Source organism: Stegostoma tigrinum, chromosome 16 (genome assembly GCF_030684315.1).
Source record: "Stegostoma tigrinum isolate sSteTig4 chromosome 16, sSteTig4.hap1, whole genome shotgun sequence".
Classification (NCBI taxonomy): Eukaryota; Metazoa; Chordata; class Chondrichthyes; order Orectolobiformes; family Stegostomatidae; genus Stegostoma; species Stegostoma tigrinum.
Window position 1 is genome coordinate 4,447,218 of NC_081369.1, and position 18,007 is coordinate 4,465,224.

Genomic DNA, 18,007 nt, shown 5'->3' on the forward strand with positions numbered 1-18,007 from the left:
GAAGCCGGGTGTTATGCCCGTCAGTCCCACTAATGGAATGTCAGCGCTAGTGGCGTGCAGGAGCCCATCTTTTGTTTATCTCAGTACTTAGCTTCCCAAGTCTGAAGTTGCAACATCGAGCCTTACTCCAAACAGTCCCAGTAATTCAGAGGCGGAGGTTTGGGCTCAGAATTCTGAGGGGCATTTTGGTGCCTGCTGTGTTTTGGCTGACTCCTCGTGCTAATGCCTGAGATGGTCAGTGATCTGGGTGATGTTCTCTGTGGCAGCCCTGCTGAAGGTCCGATCTGTCCTCTGCTGCCACCTCACTTCCAGCAAGCACGTTTAGAGCAGCAATGGCAGTCAAAGTTACAGGAGAGAAGGCTCACTAATAGAATCCCTACTGTGTGGAAGCAGGCCATTTGAGTTCGCTACCCACCCTATCTCCGTAATCCCATGTTAACCATAACCAGTTTCCCCAGCCTGCATGCCACAGGGCAATTTAGCATGACCGATCCACCTGATCTGCACATCTTTGGACTGTAGGAAGAAGCTCGCACAGACACAGGGAGAATGTGCAGACTCCATGCAGACAGCCACCCGAGGCTGGAATCGAATCGTTTGACACCGCTGAGCCACAGGAGTATCTTTACTACGGGCAGAGTCACTTTCACTTGAAGTTGTGTTCCAGCCATCCTATCTGTTCGTTGCTGAGCATGTAGAGGGCACATGACCGCTCCTTGTATTTGTATTAACACCTTTTAATGCAGTAAAATTGTTGTTTGATAGAATGGGAATTCAGTAGTGATGAAAGCCAACGCATTTTTATTGAAGATAATAAAATGTGAGGCTGGATGAACACAGCAGGCCCAGCAGCATCTCAGGAGCACAAAAGCTGACGCTTCGGGCCTAGACCCTTCATCAGAGAGGGGGATGGGGAGAGGGAACTGGAATAAATAGGGAGAGAGGGGGAGGCGGACCGAAGATGGAGAGAAAAGAAGATAGGTGGAGAGTGTATAGGTGGGGAGGGGATAGGTCAGTCCAGGGAAGACGGACAGGTCAAGGAGGTGGGATGAGGTTAGTAGGTAGATGGGGGTGCGGCTTGGGGTGGGAGGAAGGGATGGGTGAGAGGAAGATTTTTATTGAAGCTATTCATCCTACACTCCTCGGGACAGTTTGTAAGAAACACCACTATAATGGGGGAAACGACATCTTGTGTGGTATAAATTTTGTTTTCCCTTCACATTGGGACAGTTAGCAAGCAATACTAATGGGTAAAAGACAAAATGTCTTTTGTTTTTGTCAGCAATACATAACAAAATATCCCAAAGTGTTTCATGGGAATTTTAACCTGTCTTTGAAGTATAATGCTGTGCCATATGGATTAGGGAAGGAGTGGCCCATTCAGCCCATTGGTCCTGCTCTGCCACTCAGTATGCTCATGGCTGATCTTTGGCTTTGAGAGACAACGGGGTAGTGAACTTAATTTCCTAAATAAAAAAATAAACTTTCTATCTATCTCTCCCTTGAATATGTTCAATCTTGCAGCTCTCCAGGGCAGAGAATTCCAAAGATTTTACCACTCTGAGTCCAGAGAGTTCTCCTGATCTCTGTCCCAAATGATTGACCCTCTTATACTGTTCTAGATTCACCAACTGGGGAAACGGTCTCAGTATTCCTGCTTCAGAATAGTGTATGTTTCAAGAGGATCAGCTTTATCCTGTCAATTCTGGAAAATCTCGTCCCAACTCATTTTCTCATCGTGGGGTAAGAACCCCCACCTTCCCTGGGACCAATGTAATGAACCTTCTCTGTGCTGCCTGCCATACATGTATATCCTTCCTTAAATACTGAGCCTTCAATGTCACTGGGTCATAACCCTAGAACTCTTCTGCACCCTGCCCCCGGCCTAGCAGTACTGCACCATGTAGACTGCAGTGGTTCAAGAAGACAGGTCACCATGACCTTTTCCAAGCTGATTAGGGATGTTCACATGCCAAGAAATCATGAAAAATAAAGTGACATTGATCTCCATGAGCAATAGGGACCAAAAGGCTGATTGGGAAAAGGAAGCTTTATGGAACAGCTAAAGGTAGAAGGACTTCAGGAGGGCATATTCCCGATAATAGATCTGGGATGGAAACTGGAGCTGGGAAATGGAGAGTTCACAGGGATGTAGGCATGGAGGAGTCCCCGAGGCTGAGAAAGATATGGTCATGGTTAGACTAACCAATGCTGCAGTTTTTTCAAACTCTTTCCCATCTGGTTCTTTTGCCAATTATGCTAAATCTGTATCCTCCAGTTATCAATCCTTACATTAGGAGGGACAGTTTCTCGTCGGTGCTTCATGTGTTTGTACTGAACAATGTATTTTCAAATGCTTCTACTTTCACCAGATGGATTTCACGTGAGATAAAGTGAACCCCTTTTGTTTCTCTTGCAGTGTTTAGTGTTGTTTATCATCGCTGGCTTGGTAATTCTGGCCTACTGCTCACAGGTCAGCAGCAAGACCACTTATCAGGAGGTGGTGAGGGCAGCCTGCGGGCCAGTGATAGGCACTGTCTGTGACATCCTCATCGCTATTTACACCTTTGGCACCTGCATCGCTTTCTTAATCATCATTGGAGATCAGCTGGATAAGAGTGAGTCATGGTGGAGTGGCGGGCTAGACTTTTAGACAGGGCTAGGGAGCGTTGCTGTGGTCAGTAGTTCTCGAGAGATGGTGCAGGGACTGGACAATGCAATGGGTTCACCTGTAAGTTCAGGTAGACTCTCAGTGCCATTAAGGAGGCAGTTGTGGGTTTTGACCTCAATACTGAAGGAACAGCAATCTATTTCCAAGTCCCATGATGTCTGGCTTGAAGTGGCGGGGCGGGGGGGGCTTACAGTCGCTGCTGTTCCCAAACACCCATATTGCCTTTGTCCTTCCAGACGGTAGCAATCACAGCTAAGGAACGTTTAGGTTAGATGCCCTACAGTGTGGAGTCCAGACCGCCCCTTGAAACATCCCACCCAGACCCATCCCTCTATAACCCACACACCCTGAACACTACGGACAATTTAGCATGGCCAATCCACCTAGCCTGCACATCTTTGGACTGTGGGAGGAAACCGGAGCACCCGGAGGAAACCCACACAGACATAGGGAGAATATGCAAACTCTGCTCAGACAGTTACCCGAGGCTGGAATCAAACCCAGGTCCCTGGTGCTGTGAGGCTGCAGTGCTAACCACTGAGTCACCGTGCCACCCTGGTGAATTGCTACAGTGAATCTTGTAGATGGTGCATACTGTTGTTACTGTGTTGGTGACAGAAGGGTTAATGTTGAAAATAATGGACGAGCTGCTAAAATTGGTTGCTATGCTTTGGATGAGCTGCTTGAGTGTTATTAGAGCTGCCCTTATCCAGGCAACTGGTGAATATTCCATCACATGCCTGCCTTTTGCCTTGTAGATGGTGGGTTGGCTTTGAGGAGTCAAGAGGTGAGTTACTCACAGCAATATTCGAAGCCTCTGACCTGTTCTCGTAGACAGTTTATATATCTAGAATTAGTTGCTCAAAATCTGGTTGACCAACCTAAAACTGTCAATTGTTTCTGTCTGTACAGATGCTGACTGACCTGCTAAACATTTCTAACATTTTCTTTGAAACTGAAAACACTTTAATCAGTTACCCAGTGTTAAACGAAACACTTATTAACAAGCCCTTAGCTTCTTGTAAACTATGCTTTGTTGTGCCATTGTCAGATTCAGATCAAGGTTTAATAATCCAATTCTGTTAATTTATCACTTGGGTAAAGGTTGGCAGTTTGAAAATGAGGTACACATTTTGCTGGCTGTGCAGAACTGAGACAGGAGCAGGTGTTGCAGTTTGTTTCGAAGAATCAAAGTCTTGTTTCACTGTGAGTCATAGAGGTGTACAACACAGAATCAGATCCTTCGGTCCAACTTGTCCATGCCAACCAGATATCCTAAATTAATCTAGGCTCATTTGCCACCAAACCCGCGGACAAGGGAGGCGCAGTTGTAGTATGGCACACTGACCTCTACGTCGCTGAGGCCAGGTGCCAACTTCCCAACACCACCACCCACTGCCCCCTTGATCATGACCCCACCCCCAAACACCAAACCATCATCTCCCAAACGATCCACAGCCTCATCACCTCAGCTGGCCTTCCACCCATAGCCTCCAACCTCATTGTTCCCCAACCCTGCACTGCCCACTTCCATCTCCTTCCCAAAATCCAGAAACTTGACTGCCCTGGTCGACCCATTGTCTCCACCTATCCCGACTCCATTTTCTCCCCTTTGGTCCCGGAACTCCCTACCTACATCAGTGACACCACCCGTGCCCTCCACCTCCTCCAAAACTTCCAATTCCCTAGTCCCCAACACTTCATCTTTACCATGGACATCCAGTCCTTATACACCTGCATTCCCCATACAGATGTCCTAAAGGCCCGACCAATTCCCCTCCACTGACACCCTCATCCGTTTAGCCGAACCCTTCCTCATCCTCAACAATTTCTCCTTCAATTCCTCCCACCCCCTACAGATAAAGGGGGTGGCCATGGGTACCCGCACGGGCTCAAGCTATGCTTGCCTCTTCGTAGGTTACGTGGAACAATCCCTCTTCCGTACCTATACTGGCCCTAAACCCCACCTCTGCCTCCGTTACATTGATGACGGTATCGGCCCTGCCTCATGCTCCCACAAGGAGCTCGAACAGTTCATCCACTTCACCAACACCTTCCATCCCAACCTTAAGTTCATCTGGACCATCGGCAATACCTCTCTCTCCTTCCTGGACCCCTCTGTCTCCACCTCTGGCAACTACCTAGAAACCGATATCCATTTCAAGCCCACCGACTCCCACAGCTACCTAGAATACATCTCCTTCCACTCACCTTCCTGCAAAAATGCCATCCCCTATTCCCAATTTTTCACCTCTGCTGCATCTGCTCCCAGGATGAGGCATTCCACTCCCATACATCTCAGATGTCCTCATTTTTCAAGGACCGCACCCCCTCCTCTCCGCAGTGGTCGAGAACGCCCTCGACTGTGCCTCCCGCATTTCCTGCAACTCATCCCTTACGCCCCGTACCTGCAATATTCAAAACAGAATCCCCCTCGTCCTCTCATAACACCCCACCAACCTCCAGATACAACGCCTCATCTGCCGACACTGCCGCCATCTGCAATCTGACCCCACCACCAAAGACATTTTTCCCTCCCCACTCTTACCTGCTTTCCGGAGGGACCACTCTCTCTGTGACTGCCTTGTCTGCACCACACTCCCCTCCAGCCCCACCACTCCTGGAACTTTTCCCTTCAACCACAGGAAGTATTACACCTTCCCCCATATCCCCCCATCCCAGGTCCCAAGAAGACTTTCCAAATCAAGCAGATGTTGACCTGCACATCTGTTAATGTGGTATACTGCATCCGCTGTACCTGTTGTAGCCTCCACTACATTGGGGAAACCAAGCAGAGGCTTGGGGACCGCTTTGCAGAACACCTACACTCGGTTTGCAATAAACAACTGCACCTCCCAGTTGCGAACCATTTCAACTCCCCCCTCCCATTCCTCACAAGACATGTCCATCCTGGGCCTCCTTGCAGTGCCACAACGATGCCACCCGAAGGTTGCAGGAACAGCAACTCATATTCTGCTTGGTAACCCTGTAGCCCTTCACAAGCCTCAAAATCTCCCCTCCCCTGACACTAGCCCAACTCGCCCCTGCCTCCATAACCTGTCCTTCCTCTCATCTACCCCCTCCTCTCTCCTCAAGCCCCACCCCCATCTCCTACCTACTAACCATATCCCATCCCCTTGACCTGATCGTCCTCCCTGGACTGATCTATCTCGTCCCTACCTCCCCACCGACACTCACCTTTACTGGCTCCGTCCCCACCCCTTCAACCTGTCTGTCTCCTGTCCACCTATCTTCTCCTTTTATCCATCTTCTATCCGTCTCTTCCCCCCCACCCCCCCCCCCCACCATTTATTTCAGAACCCCCTTCCCCTCCCCCATTTCTGAAGAAGGGTCTAGGCCGGAAACGTCAGCTTTTGTGGTCCTCTGCTTGGCCTGCTCTGTTCCTCCAGCTCTACACCTTGTTATCCCTCTAAACCCTTCTTATTCATGTACCCATCCAGATGCCTTTTAAATGTTGTAATTGTACCAGCTTCCTCTGGCTCATTCCATATGCGCACCACCCTCTGCATGAACAAATTACCCCTTGGTTCCCTTTTAAATCTTTCCCCTCTCACCTTAAACCTATGGCTTCTAGTTTTGGACTCCTGTACTCCAGGCAAAAGACCTTAGATTTTCACCCTATCTGTACTCATGATTTTATAAACCTCTATAAGGTCATTCCTCAGCCTCTGATACTCCAGGGGAAAATATCCCCAGCCTATACAGCCTCAACCCTTCCAACCCTGGCAGCATCCTTGTAAATCTATTCTGAACCCATTCAAGTTTTGCAATATCTTTCCTATAACAGGGAGACCAGAACTGAATGCACTATTCCGAAAGTGGGCTCACCAATGTCCTGCACAGCTACAACATGAGCTCCCAACTCCTTTTCTGAGAAGACTTTTGTATGAAACCGCAATGTTTCCTGTGATAGCAAAAGAAAAATTGACATGCCCCTCTATTGTGCTTTTTGTGGTGGCTGAACATTCCAGAGCACTTTATGCTCCACGTCGTTCATGTTAATGATGGAAATGTATCTGCCAATTTGTACAGTTAGATTGCTTGGATGATATGACAAATGACCAGGTTTTAATCTTAATTGATTTTGGGTGTATCAAATGAGTTTTGTTACAGACTGTCCACAAGTACCAGTGCAGTGAAGCCCTGTTCTATAGAGTTTAAAATGAACCATTGATCTGGTTATCTGCTCAGGATGCCACTGGGCACTGCACTACAGGTGTACAACAACTCTTGAGAAACGCATGAGTTTAGTTTTATTCATTCAAGTGATGTGAGCGTTACTGGCTGGACCAGCATTTATTGTCCATCCCTGATAACCCAGTGGTACTCAGAATTAGTTAAAAATCAACTACGCTGTTATGGGTCTGGAGTCACGTTTAGGCCAGACCAGGTAAGCATGGCAGATATCCTTCCCTAAAGGGGATTTTTACAACAGTCGATAGTGGGTCCATAGTCACCATTAGTCTCACTTTATTTTTAAATTCCAGGTTATTTTGTTGAACTCCAATTTCACCATCTGCCATGGTGGGATTCAAACCTGTGCCATACATTAATATGGGCTCTGACTAGTTTAGTGACGTTACTGCTATTCCACAGTCTCATTGAAATGACAATGTTCTATGTGGAAAAGGTTCTCAATATTTGCTTTGCTTTGCAGTAATTGGGGCATTGATGCACACGCCTGAGGGAGATGCTTCAGTCAGTGGTCACTGGTACAGTGACCGCAAGTTCACCATTTCAGTCATTTCACTCCTGGTCATCCTACCCCTCTCCATCCCCAAAGAGATCGGCTTCCAGAAATATGCCAGGTTAGTGCTTGGTTTATTGATGCTTTGATATCAGTCCTGTCAAATTCTGACTCTTGAATTCTCTCTCTTCTCTCCTCAGTCCACAGTGATCGTAGATCTGCTCATGTCTGTAGCTGTCACCTGTACTCCCCATGTCTCAAATTCTGCTTTCACCAATGATTCCTTCACCCTGAAGCTCCAAACTCATGCAATGACTGTTTCTGTGACTGATAGTATCTGGATGATTGACTGGTGCCCCACGCTAACTTTCATGACTCCCTTCTATACCCTCACCTTTAACAAGACTGAGGAGCTCACTGGAGTTTTTCTTCATAACTACCTGACCAATGTAGACCTGTCTACTGCTCTGTGCTTATTACTTTCAATTCCCCACAGCTGTCTTTCCTCCACCTTCACCATCACCACCCCTCCAATCCATCATCTTTTAGCTTTTGTCCCTTCACCTCCCATCAGTTTCTTTTCCAAGCTTGTTTCTTTGCAACTCAATTTGATCTCTGTCTTAGTGCACCTGTCCAAACACCATTTAGCTGCCTTTCTGGGCACAAGTCTTCAGCCATTGCTCATCCTTACAAAACTAGCTTCACCTTCCCAAACGACCATCAATTGTCCCAACTGCTATGAAGCAGAGGTCAATTCCCCTCTGAACAACTAAAGTTGAAACACAGAGGGAAGTGTAATCTGTGAAAGGAAGTGTAAAAAATGGTATAACCTACCTCTCACCTCTTCTCCACCCCCCCCCCCCCCCCAATCATAAAGGGGAGGTTAAATAAAACAAACTCTTGACAGCCACTGTATAATCTAACTCTAACAGTGAACATATTAACAAAACTACTAACAAACTGAATAATTCCCCCTTAACTACTAATTATTCTGGAATTACACAATTCTGATGGTATGCTGTTCCAATAAATCTAAGTCCCAATTATATAAACCAAATGAATAAACTTAGTCTCTCGAAATTACAATCAGGATATGTCTTCTGGAATGTTCTGTGCCTCCTGTGCTCCATAGTTCTACGTTCTATGGAGTTTTTCGCTGATCTTCAGTCAGCAGCACCTTGCTCCATCAAATTCATGTACCAAGAATATTAGCTAAGAGTGCCACTATATCTTTAGTCAGGTGATGGTTTTCGGAGATCTTAGAGAATTCTGAGAGTCAGTGATTTTTTTTTTCTTTAGGGCTGCTGGTTGTTAACTCTGACAGATGGCAGTTGCTCTCAACGATTTTCAAATGCCCTGTTCTTTTGTACTGTTGATGACCTATCAATTTCTCATGATAAGATTGGTCCTAGGTTGTCAAAGCTGTCAGATTTTAAATTTAAATGGATTTTAGTTTCTAAGTACCTGGTTTAAATTAATTAGCTGATATTCAAACTGGCTGCCCTAATAACAAAACAAAACTGCTGACTAGGTTAATAGATAATAAAATGTGAGGCTGGATGAACACAGCAGGCCAAGCAGCATCTCAGGAGCACAAAAGCTGACGTTTCGTTTGGTTTCAGGATCTCTCTCTGTGCCTGCTGCTGCTCACAGACTTTTTTAAAAAAATTTCCAAGCCTATAAAATGCACTTTACTTTTCCTCCACCACCACCACCCCCCTCATCATTTTACAAACAAATTCTATTCTATCCTGCCTTCCAATCCACAAGTACTCTACCCAACTTTGCAACTCAACTTTGCTATCCAGTCTTTACACTCACTTGACCAGAGTTTTCCTTGTGTTATTGTTGACTCTACAGCAAAGCCCATGTCTCATGATTCCTTTTACCTTCAGGGGAGCTTGTCAGTTCCTTGTGTGGGACTGGTAGTAACTCTGGTTATCTCCTACAGAGTGGGCAGCTTACCTTTTCTCCCATCTTGTGTTTTACTGTCTGTTGTTCACTCGAGAGATTATTTCTTTGCACTGTTTTAGAAAACAAAGGTTCTCCAAATCCCAGTTTGCAGACCAGAGGGAGTTGACTTTTGGGTCATTGTCAGCCACACAAAACCATTCTGGACTTTGCTCCCTACAACTGTTAGAGCAACCGCCACAATTAACTATGTGGAAAGGCCTCAGCCTCTTCCTTTGGGAGATGTGAGGACCAACGTGAAATTGTGCAATCGTGAATAACGCTCAAATTGTAACGGTATCACTGAAGGTGTGACTGTTGTGAAGCGTGGGCTATCTGAAAGTCCATGAGTCCTCAATTTACATCCCTTCCTCTGACAACTGAACAACAGAAATAGAGTATTTCTTAAATGGTGATAAATTGGGAGACATTCATGTACAAAAGGAACTGGATGTCCTTGTTCATAAGCCACCTGAAAGCTAACATACAGCTGCAATGAGCAATTTGAAAAGCAAGCAGTTTGACTCCTTTCACAAGGGGATTTGAGTATGAGAGCAGAGACATGTTGTTTCATAAGAACAGGAGTTCTTTCAGCCAGTTTGTCTGTTGACCCTGTTCTACCATTTCATAGGATGGCTGATCAAACGCTTCAATGTTTTTTTACACAGACTATCCCTGTATCCTTCCATGCCTTTTCGGGAATCAGAAACCTATCAATCTCTACTTTAAATCTGCTCAAAGACTGAGCTTCCACAGCCCTCTGGAGTAAAGAATTCCCGACAATTTTCAGGAAAAATGAAATAACTTCTCTCAGTCTTAGGTGACATCTACCCTCTTTACCCCTTTAAGCATTTTGTCAGTTTCAGTAAGATCACCAATGGTATAGAAGTTTGGTGAGACTGCACCTTGAGTTTTATGTGGATTGTTGGTCTCCTTACCTAAGGAAGGATATGGTAGCAAACGAGGAATGCTCTCAAGGTTCATCAGACTGATAACTGGGCTGGTCAGATTGTTTTATGAGGAGGCCAGGCCTTCCTTCCTTCCTCTCGAGATTAGAAGGGTGAGAGCTGATTGCTTTAAAACATACAGATGCTTACAGGGCTCAACAGGGTTGATGCAGGAAGAATGTTTTCCATGGCACGCTACCCAAGACGGGGACACTTGTTCATTCAGGATGGTGAATCTAGGGAATTTTCTCCCCTGGAGGGCTGCAGTGGCTCAGTCATTGAGTACGTTCGATTTCCACGTACAAGGAAATATTGTGCAAAAATGCTGTTGAGGTGCAAACCAGGCATGATTAAGTTTAATGGCAGAGGGGACTCGGGGAGTGACTGATCTACTGTGGCCCAAATTTTGTAAAGTCTTCTGTTGATGTACATCAAAGCCAGGATTTTCAATAGCGTTTTGGTTTTAAGCCAACCCCTTAACTACCGCCTGTGTTTGGAGGATGGACTTCAGCAATGTTAGACCTGTTTTGAATGACTTTCTACTACTCTCTCTGTCTCTAGTACCCTGAGTGTGCTGGGCACTTGGTATGTGACCATCATAGTCATCGTTAAATACATCCTGCCAGATCAAGATATCCACACTGGGGATATCCCTACCAGGTAAGTGTCTGTTATGTAGTGACCAGCTTGTCTGTTTGGTGAGGAGCCCTTTAACAGGCCCTGCCCATGTTGCACACTGACCTTTAGGTCTTGGGTCACTATCTGGATGCTACCTCAGGGTCGTGGCACCCTTGGAGCTCCTGCTGATAGGATGGAGCCCTGCCCCCAAAGTGCCCTGTACCATAGGGAATGTGGACAGTTCCTGAATAGATGTTAACTATGCCCTTGCCCTTGGTGGTTGTGTGACATCAGGATTAAATGTATCTTCTAAAGGAAATTCTGTCACCGAATGAGGAAGAGTTGTATTGACCTGGAAACATTAAATCTGTTTGTGCTGCCAGACGTGCTGAGTTTCTCCGGTGCTTACTGATTTTAGTCTGGATTTCCAGCATTTGCAGTGTCTTGCTTTTGTTTGCCTGGACATTGCCTTAACTGAGAGGTGGCTAGGAGAACGATTGTACTGGAGCCCAGCTTCTGCTTTGTCCCAGGGGTGTGCACCTGAGGGCAGTCACATCTTTGGTATGATGTCCAGTTTCCCATCATGGCAAGTTGGGCAGCCGCTATCAAATAAGAGAGGGATGTTAATTTGTACACATTTGAGGGGGAGGAATGTAATAGAGTTAGAGCTTGCCAGTAGGATTAACCCTCTCATCTTCCTTTTCCTCAGCCCTTCCTCCTGGATGGCCGTGTTTAATGCTATTCCAACCATCTGCTTCGGATTCCAGGTACTGATGTTCTCCCAGTATCCCATACATTTATGCTGCTGTGTGTTCCTCCTGACTTCTAACTTTACGTGGGAGCTGACACCCAGAAGGAGGTTGGATTAGGTTCTGGGCTGACAGTGTTGGTCATCAGTCTGCTAGGTTCCAGTTCAGGTTCCCACTCTGGGAGCTTCACATGCATGAGAATGAGTTGCGACTTTGCTGCCCCTACGTTCACTACTTAGAGGGCAAATCAGGAATTATTTCGCAGATGCCTCTCCCACTCCCTTAAGCCACCAGGATACTGTGGTAGTCCACACCACAATCTCAGCTTGCCAAAGATGTCCTCCCAAAATTTGTAATGTCCTCCCGTCTCAGGGACTTTGACTTCCTTTGAGGGACAGGAGCAATTCTGCACATGTCACATGCATGCTTGGTATTTTGTGTGGAGGAGTGAGCAGAAACAAGCTTTCTGACTCCCCTCAGTGCATTTTCAGTATACGCTCTACAGTCCCTCAATTACAGAATTCCCACATTGGCTAAGGTTACTGTAAAAGACTCCTCTTCTCAACCTTTCCCCTCACTTGAGAAATGGTGACCCTCAGGTTAAACCACCACCATTCATCAATCTCGTGCTGTCTCTCTCTGTAATACCATCTCATTTCACCTGTTCAACTTGGTTGAGTACACGAAGGAAATCTCCTGGTTTTTATCAACTCCAGTCCCCCTCACCTAATAAATCAATAGTTCTTTATGTTGAACACCAGTTGGAAGAAATACTGAAGGTAGTAGAGCATAGGTTTTACCCTGGGCAGAGAGATTTCAATGACCCTGACCACAAGTGACACAGTAGCACTACTCCACAAGCTGGCTGACTCCTGAAGGACGTAGCTGCCAAATAAAGGCTTTAGCAGGTCGTGAGAATCACCAGGAGGGGAAAACCTATTCGACCCCTCCCTCACCAATCCGCTGGGAAAAGTAACCACCACACAGTCCTTGTGGGCTCAAAGATCCATTAAATATCCTCACCAAGGATCCTTAAAGGACACCTTCCAAACTCTGAACAACTACCATTGAGAAGGACAAGGGCAGCAGTAGTTGGGAACGCCACCACCTGCAAATTCCCCTGCAGGCTGCTTACCATCCTGACTTAGAAATAGTCATCGTTCCTTTGCTGTCACTGGGTCAAGATCCTGGAATTCCCTCCCGAAGGACATTGCGGGTCTGAATACTGCGCGGGGACTGTTTTGGTTTAAGGAGGCAGCTCGCCACCACCTTCTCAAGGGCATCTGAAGATGTGCCGTAAATGCTGGCCCAGCCAGCAATGGCCACACACAGTGCGTGAATTTTAAAAAAAAAAATTCACTAAGAATATCTATCATCGTCTTGTGTGCCACAACTGCTGTGCTGGATGGGATAGATTCTGCAACAGAATTGTACTCCCCTACAATGCAATGTATTCCCCACTCTGTTACTACCATCAGGCTGCCTGATCATCCTCGATTCAGTGAAGAGTGCAGAGCTGTAAAGCAAACCCCGAAACCTAAGGAAGGCACAACACCAAGTACTGTGCGGAAGCAGCATATAATAAACAGGGTTCAGCAATTCCCCAGACAAACTGCTGCCGCATCCAGTTGTGAACGGTGAGGGGAATCGTGGAAGTTCTCTGCAGGCTGGAGGCATACCTATCCCAAAATTAGGTGGTTGTGGTTGTTGGAGCTTAATATACTCAGTCCAGCACATCTCTCCAGGAGTCCCTCGGGCGCGTCTGAAGCCTGACCGTTTTCAGTTGCTTCATCAATGACCTTCCCTCCATCAGAATGTCAAAGGTCATTACCTAATTGCTTCTCCAGTCTCAACCTGAGATGCCTCATTGGCACCTGGCTTTCTTCCTGCTGTGCTTCAGAAAGAAGTTCCAAACTTCCTTGTGTCTCTCTTTGTAAAGGAAATGATCCCATTTTCCCTCAAAGATTTCAACCTGCTGAGTACCTGCAAAGATTTTGTGTATGTGCCTGGCTTGATGCCCGCAATTGCTCCTGTATCTTATTTAAGTTTGTTCTAAACCTCCTAACTTTTGCCTTTTTAAAGTACACTACTTCAGACTTTTATATGATTTGTGGTAGGAATATTGTGGTGTAACAGCAATATCAATGCACTAGCAAACTGGCTTTAAACCCCACCATGGCAGCTAGTGGAATTTAAATTCAGTTAAGAAAAATAATTCTGCAATTGTTTCATGCTCGCTAGTTTTCAATCATCAATTGTCAGAAAGACTCATCTCATTCTTCCGGACTTCAAAGTACAAGCCTAGTCCTTTCAACCCTCCCTCGTAAGATAATTTTCCCCATCCCAGATTCAGCTGGTTGTAGCTTTCTGAACTGCTTCCATTGCATTTATATCTTTTCTTAAATAAGGAGACCAAAACTGCTCTCACTACTGCCGATGTCATCTCACTAGTAGTCTGTTCTATTGTAGCAAAGTGCTCCTACTTCTATACTCCATTCCCTTGGCAACAAATAACAACATCCTGTTTGCTTTCTAATCGCTAGATGTACATGCGTTTTAACGTTTTGTGATTCTTGCATTACGTACTTTAGCAGTCTGTCTCATCTTCATAGTGTGCTGCTTTCCTATTCTGCTAACAAAATGGCAAAGTTCGCATTTTCCCGAATTATACTCCATCTGACTAATCTTTTCCCTATTTGCCTAGCCTATTTATATTCCTTGCAGAGCTTCTTATGCCCTCTGCACAACTCCCCTTTTTTGCCTGAGGCCTCTATTGATTCCTTTGACACTCCTGTTGTCACACCCTGCCATCTGTCAAATGGGCCATTTGTATATAGTTTTGTTTCCTTTTAGCTAACTAATCTGCTCTCTGCTTGTATGTTCACTCCGTACACCACGAGCACTTATTTTGTGTCGTAACCTTTGCTGTGGCGCCTTGACAAATGTCAGTGTTACTTTGTTATCATAATGCCATATTGCCTCTATTTGATTGTATTGAAATTTCTGAAGTGGTCTGCTTTAGCCTCCTTAATGATACACCCAAGTGTTTTCAGGATGACGGATTTTTAAGTGAATGGGCCTGCAGCTTCCTGCTTTCTATCTCCTGTTGAATGGAGGAGCCATGTTTGCTATTAGTCATTCTGATGGTACTTTTTCCCAAAATCTAAGGAATTTTGGGGAAAAAATAAAAACAATGCATCTTCAGTGTCACCTCTTAAGGGCTGAGGACCAAGTCTACCAGGGCTACGTGACCTGTCAGTTTTTAGTTAAAACCATAAGCAATAGGAACAGGATTAGGCCATTCAGCCCCTCGGGTCTGTTCTGTCATTCAGTGACTAACCCAGCATTCCTTGCCCACTTCCTTTTCCTTTCCCAGAATCTTCAATTCCCTACTAATCAGGCATCTGCTTCACTTTCAAACATGCACCAGGTCTATGCCCCTCTGGCAAAGAGATCCAAAGACACTCAGCCCTCTGAGAAGAAATTCCTGCTCATCTCTGTCTTAAGTTAGCAGCTCTTTAGCCTAATAATATTCTCAGTTCCCTTTCCCTGGTGCTTGTAATTTGTTTTAATTTCAACTCCCCGTTTCACCTTATTCCTGGGATATTGTTTTCATTCTGTATGATAAAGACAGGCTCAGTGACTGTTCAGTTCATCTGCCATTTTGTTGTTTTGTGCAATAAATTTAGCAGGCGCTCTCTGACAAGCACTCGCTTTCTTTTTCCATTTGAAGTAATTGTAGAAACACCACTATCTGTTTTTATATATCCAGCTAGTTTTCTTTCGTATTCAAATATCTCCCTTAGTGACAATATCACCACCTAGTGGTTGAACTCTGTGTTGAAACTCCAGTAACTGCTGAGCAGGACTTCTGTCAGAGCCCAGGGGTCAGTATTAGGTGATGTCTGATACAGTTTGATATGTCTCTCCCAATATAAATAACTCTGAATTTTATCTTGTGCCTGTGTTTTGACAGTGCCATGTGAGCAGTGTGCCAGTGTTTAGCAGTATGGAGCGGCCAGGGCTACAGCGTTGGAGCTGGGTGGTGACAGCGGCTGTAGTGATCTGTCTGTTTGTGTACACAGGCACAGGTATGGTACACACTGCCTCCACCACGGGGACAGCGGTCGCGTTCGGTGTGATGACGGGCAGCGCAAGTAGCATTTCTATAGAGTCCAGTGCAGCTGGCTTGTAACGCTCTCACCGTGTCGGGGGGGACTGTGGGTTCTAGTCTCTCTCCAGCCACACAAATTGGAACTGATACTCTAGGCTAGAACTGAGGGAATGCTGCATTGTCAGAGGTGCTATGTTTCAGAGGAGAAGCTGAACCAAGTCTCCATTTGGCATCTTGGATGAATATAAAAATTCTCATTGCATTCTCTGAAGGATGAATAAGGGACTTCCACTGTGTCCTGGCTATTCTTGGGAGTTTGCTGCACTCCGATTTAACTGCTGCCTCTCCCTCCATTACAATACTGGTTAAATTAGAAAGTAAGTAGTTAATTGACTGTAAAGTGCTTTGAGACGTTGAGTTGTCCTGAAAAACACATTTACTTTTAGGGCTTAGGAGAGATGCAGCTGAAGGTACATAAGGAGCCCACAGTGGAAAGAGGCCATTCATTCCTCAGGATTGCTCTGCCATTTATCTGGGTCAGGCTAATCTTGCACCTTAATGACATTTTCGCCAAACTAACCCTATATTAAAATCCTAGAACACCCTCCCTCATGACATTATGGGTCTACCTACAGCAGATGGAGGGCAGTGGTTCAAGAAGGCAGCTCACCCTCACCACCACCTTCTCGAGGGCAACTAGTGATAGGCAATAAATGCTGGCCAGGCCACTGAGGCCCCCATCCCTGAAGAGAATAAAAAAATTAATACCTAGAGACGTATGGATCTGTCTCCTGAATACGTACAATGATCTTCATAGGTCTTTGGGGTGAAAAATTCACAAACAGCCGTCAATTATGATGTGAGTGAATTAGAGACTACACAAGAGGCCAGAATCGAGAGAACACCTAAATAGAATGCAGAACATGCGACACAGGAACAGGCCCTTCAGCTCACCATGTCTGCGCTAACCGTTAAGCTGATCTGAACTAATCCCGTCTGCCTGCGCGTGGTCCGTATCCCCCTCATCCCTGCCTGTTCATGTGCCCGTCTAAATGCCTCTTAAACATTGCTATCATATCTGTTTCTACCAGCTCCCCTGGCAGTGCCTTCCTGGCAACTACCACCTGCTTTTCTCGCACATGTCTTTTAATCTTTTTCCATCTCACCTTGAACCTCATTCCCCCTAGTATTTGACATTTCCACCCTGGGAGAGTGTCTCCCGCCATCCACCCTATCCATACCTTTTATAAATTTATATTCTCCTATCGTGTTTCCCCTCGGCCTCCGCCACTCTCGTGAAAACAATCCAAGTTTGTCCCAGCTTTCTTTAGAGCTGCTACACTCAAATCCAGACAACATCTTGGTAAACCTGTTTTCAACCCATCAAAAGCCTTGTCTGATTTCAGTTTTGTGAACCTTCTTTTTTCTTTTTGACTAAACTTTCAATATCTCTTGTCATCCAGAGTTTCTGAATTTTGCTATCCTTGTCTTTCATCCTCACAGGAGCACGCTGGTCCTGTGCTCTGAATAACTGGCCTTTTTAAAAAAAAACTCCTACATGTCAGATGTGGATATACACTCAAAAAGCTGCCCTCAATTTAATTTCTCCAGTTTCTGCCTAATACTGCTGTAATTACCGTCCCCAATTTTTAGCACTTTCCCTGAAGGACCGGTCTTATCCTTATCTATAACTTTAAAGTTAAGGAATTCTGATCAGTGCTTCGAAAATGCTTGCCCACTGAAACTTTGAACACCTGGCCAGGCTCGTCCCCAGTGTAAGTTCTAGTACAAGCCTCTTTCCTAGTTTGACTATCCACGTATTGTTTGGAGAAGCCCTCTTAAATGCACCTGACAAATTCTGCCCCATCTAAGCCCCTGGTATGAAGGGTGTCCCAATCAAGTTAACATTGCCCACTACAGTAATCATGTTTTTACATCTTTCCTTGACCTGCTTACATATCTGTTCCTCTGTCTCCTGCTGGCTATTGGGAAGCCCAATAGTATAACCCCATTATAGTGATTATGCCTTTATTATTCCTAAGATCGCTGGGTGAGCCCTCCAAGAAGTCCTGTCTTAATGCAGCTTCAGCATTCTCTCTTTAATCAGTAATGCAATTCCTCCACCCCTTTTACATAGATATTGGACTAATTGATCTAAAATTCCCAATTCCCAATTTCCTCTTCACACCTTTTGTCACAATTGTAATTTTCCAATCTAGAGGAATCATTTCAAAATCATACTAAAGATGA

At 45.5% G+C, this 18,007-nt stretch overlaps 1 protein-coding gene across 2 annotated transcripts in view; it reads left to right on the top strand.

Annotated features, from left to right (window-relative positions):
• Positions 1-18,007, top strand: part of slc38a7 (solute carrier family 38 member 7) — a 35,467-nt gene that overhangs the window by 6,107 nt on the left and 11,353 nt on the right. For both annotated transcript variants that reach the window (XM_048546921.2, XM_048546920.2), the window contains exons 3-7: positions 2,420-2,618; positions 7,350-7,500; positions 10,838-10,936; positions 11,604-11,661; positions 15,620-15,734. In XM_048546921.2, coding sequence (XP_048402878.1) covers positions 2,420-2,618; positions 7,350-7,500; positions 10,838-10,936; positions 11,604-11,661; positions 15,620-15,734 — 622 coding nt within the window. The remainder of the gene's footprint in view (positions 1-2,419; positions 2,619-7,349; positions 7,501-10,837; positions 10,937-11,603; positions 11,662-15,619; positions 15,735-18,007) is intronic.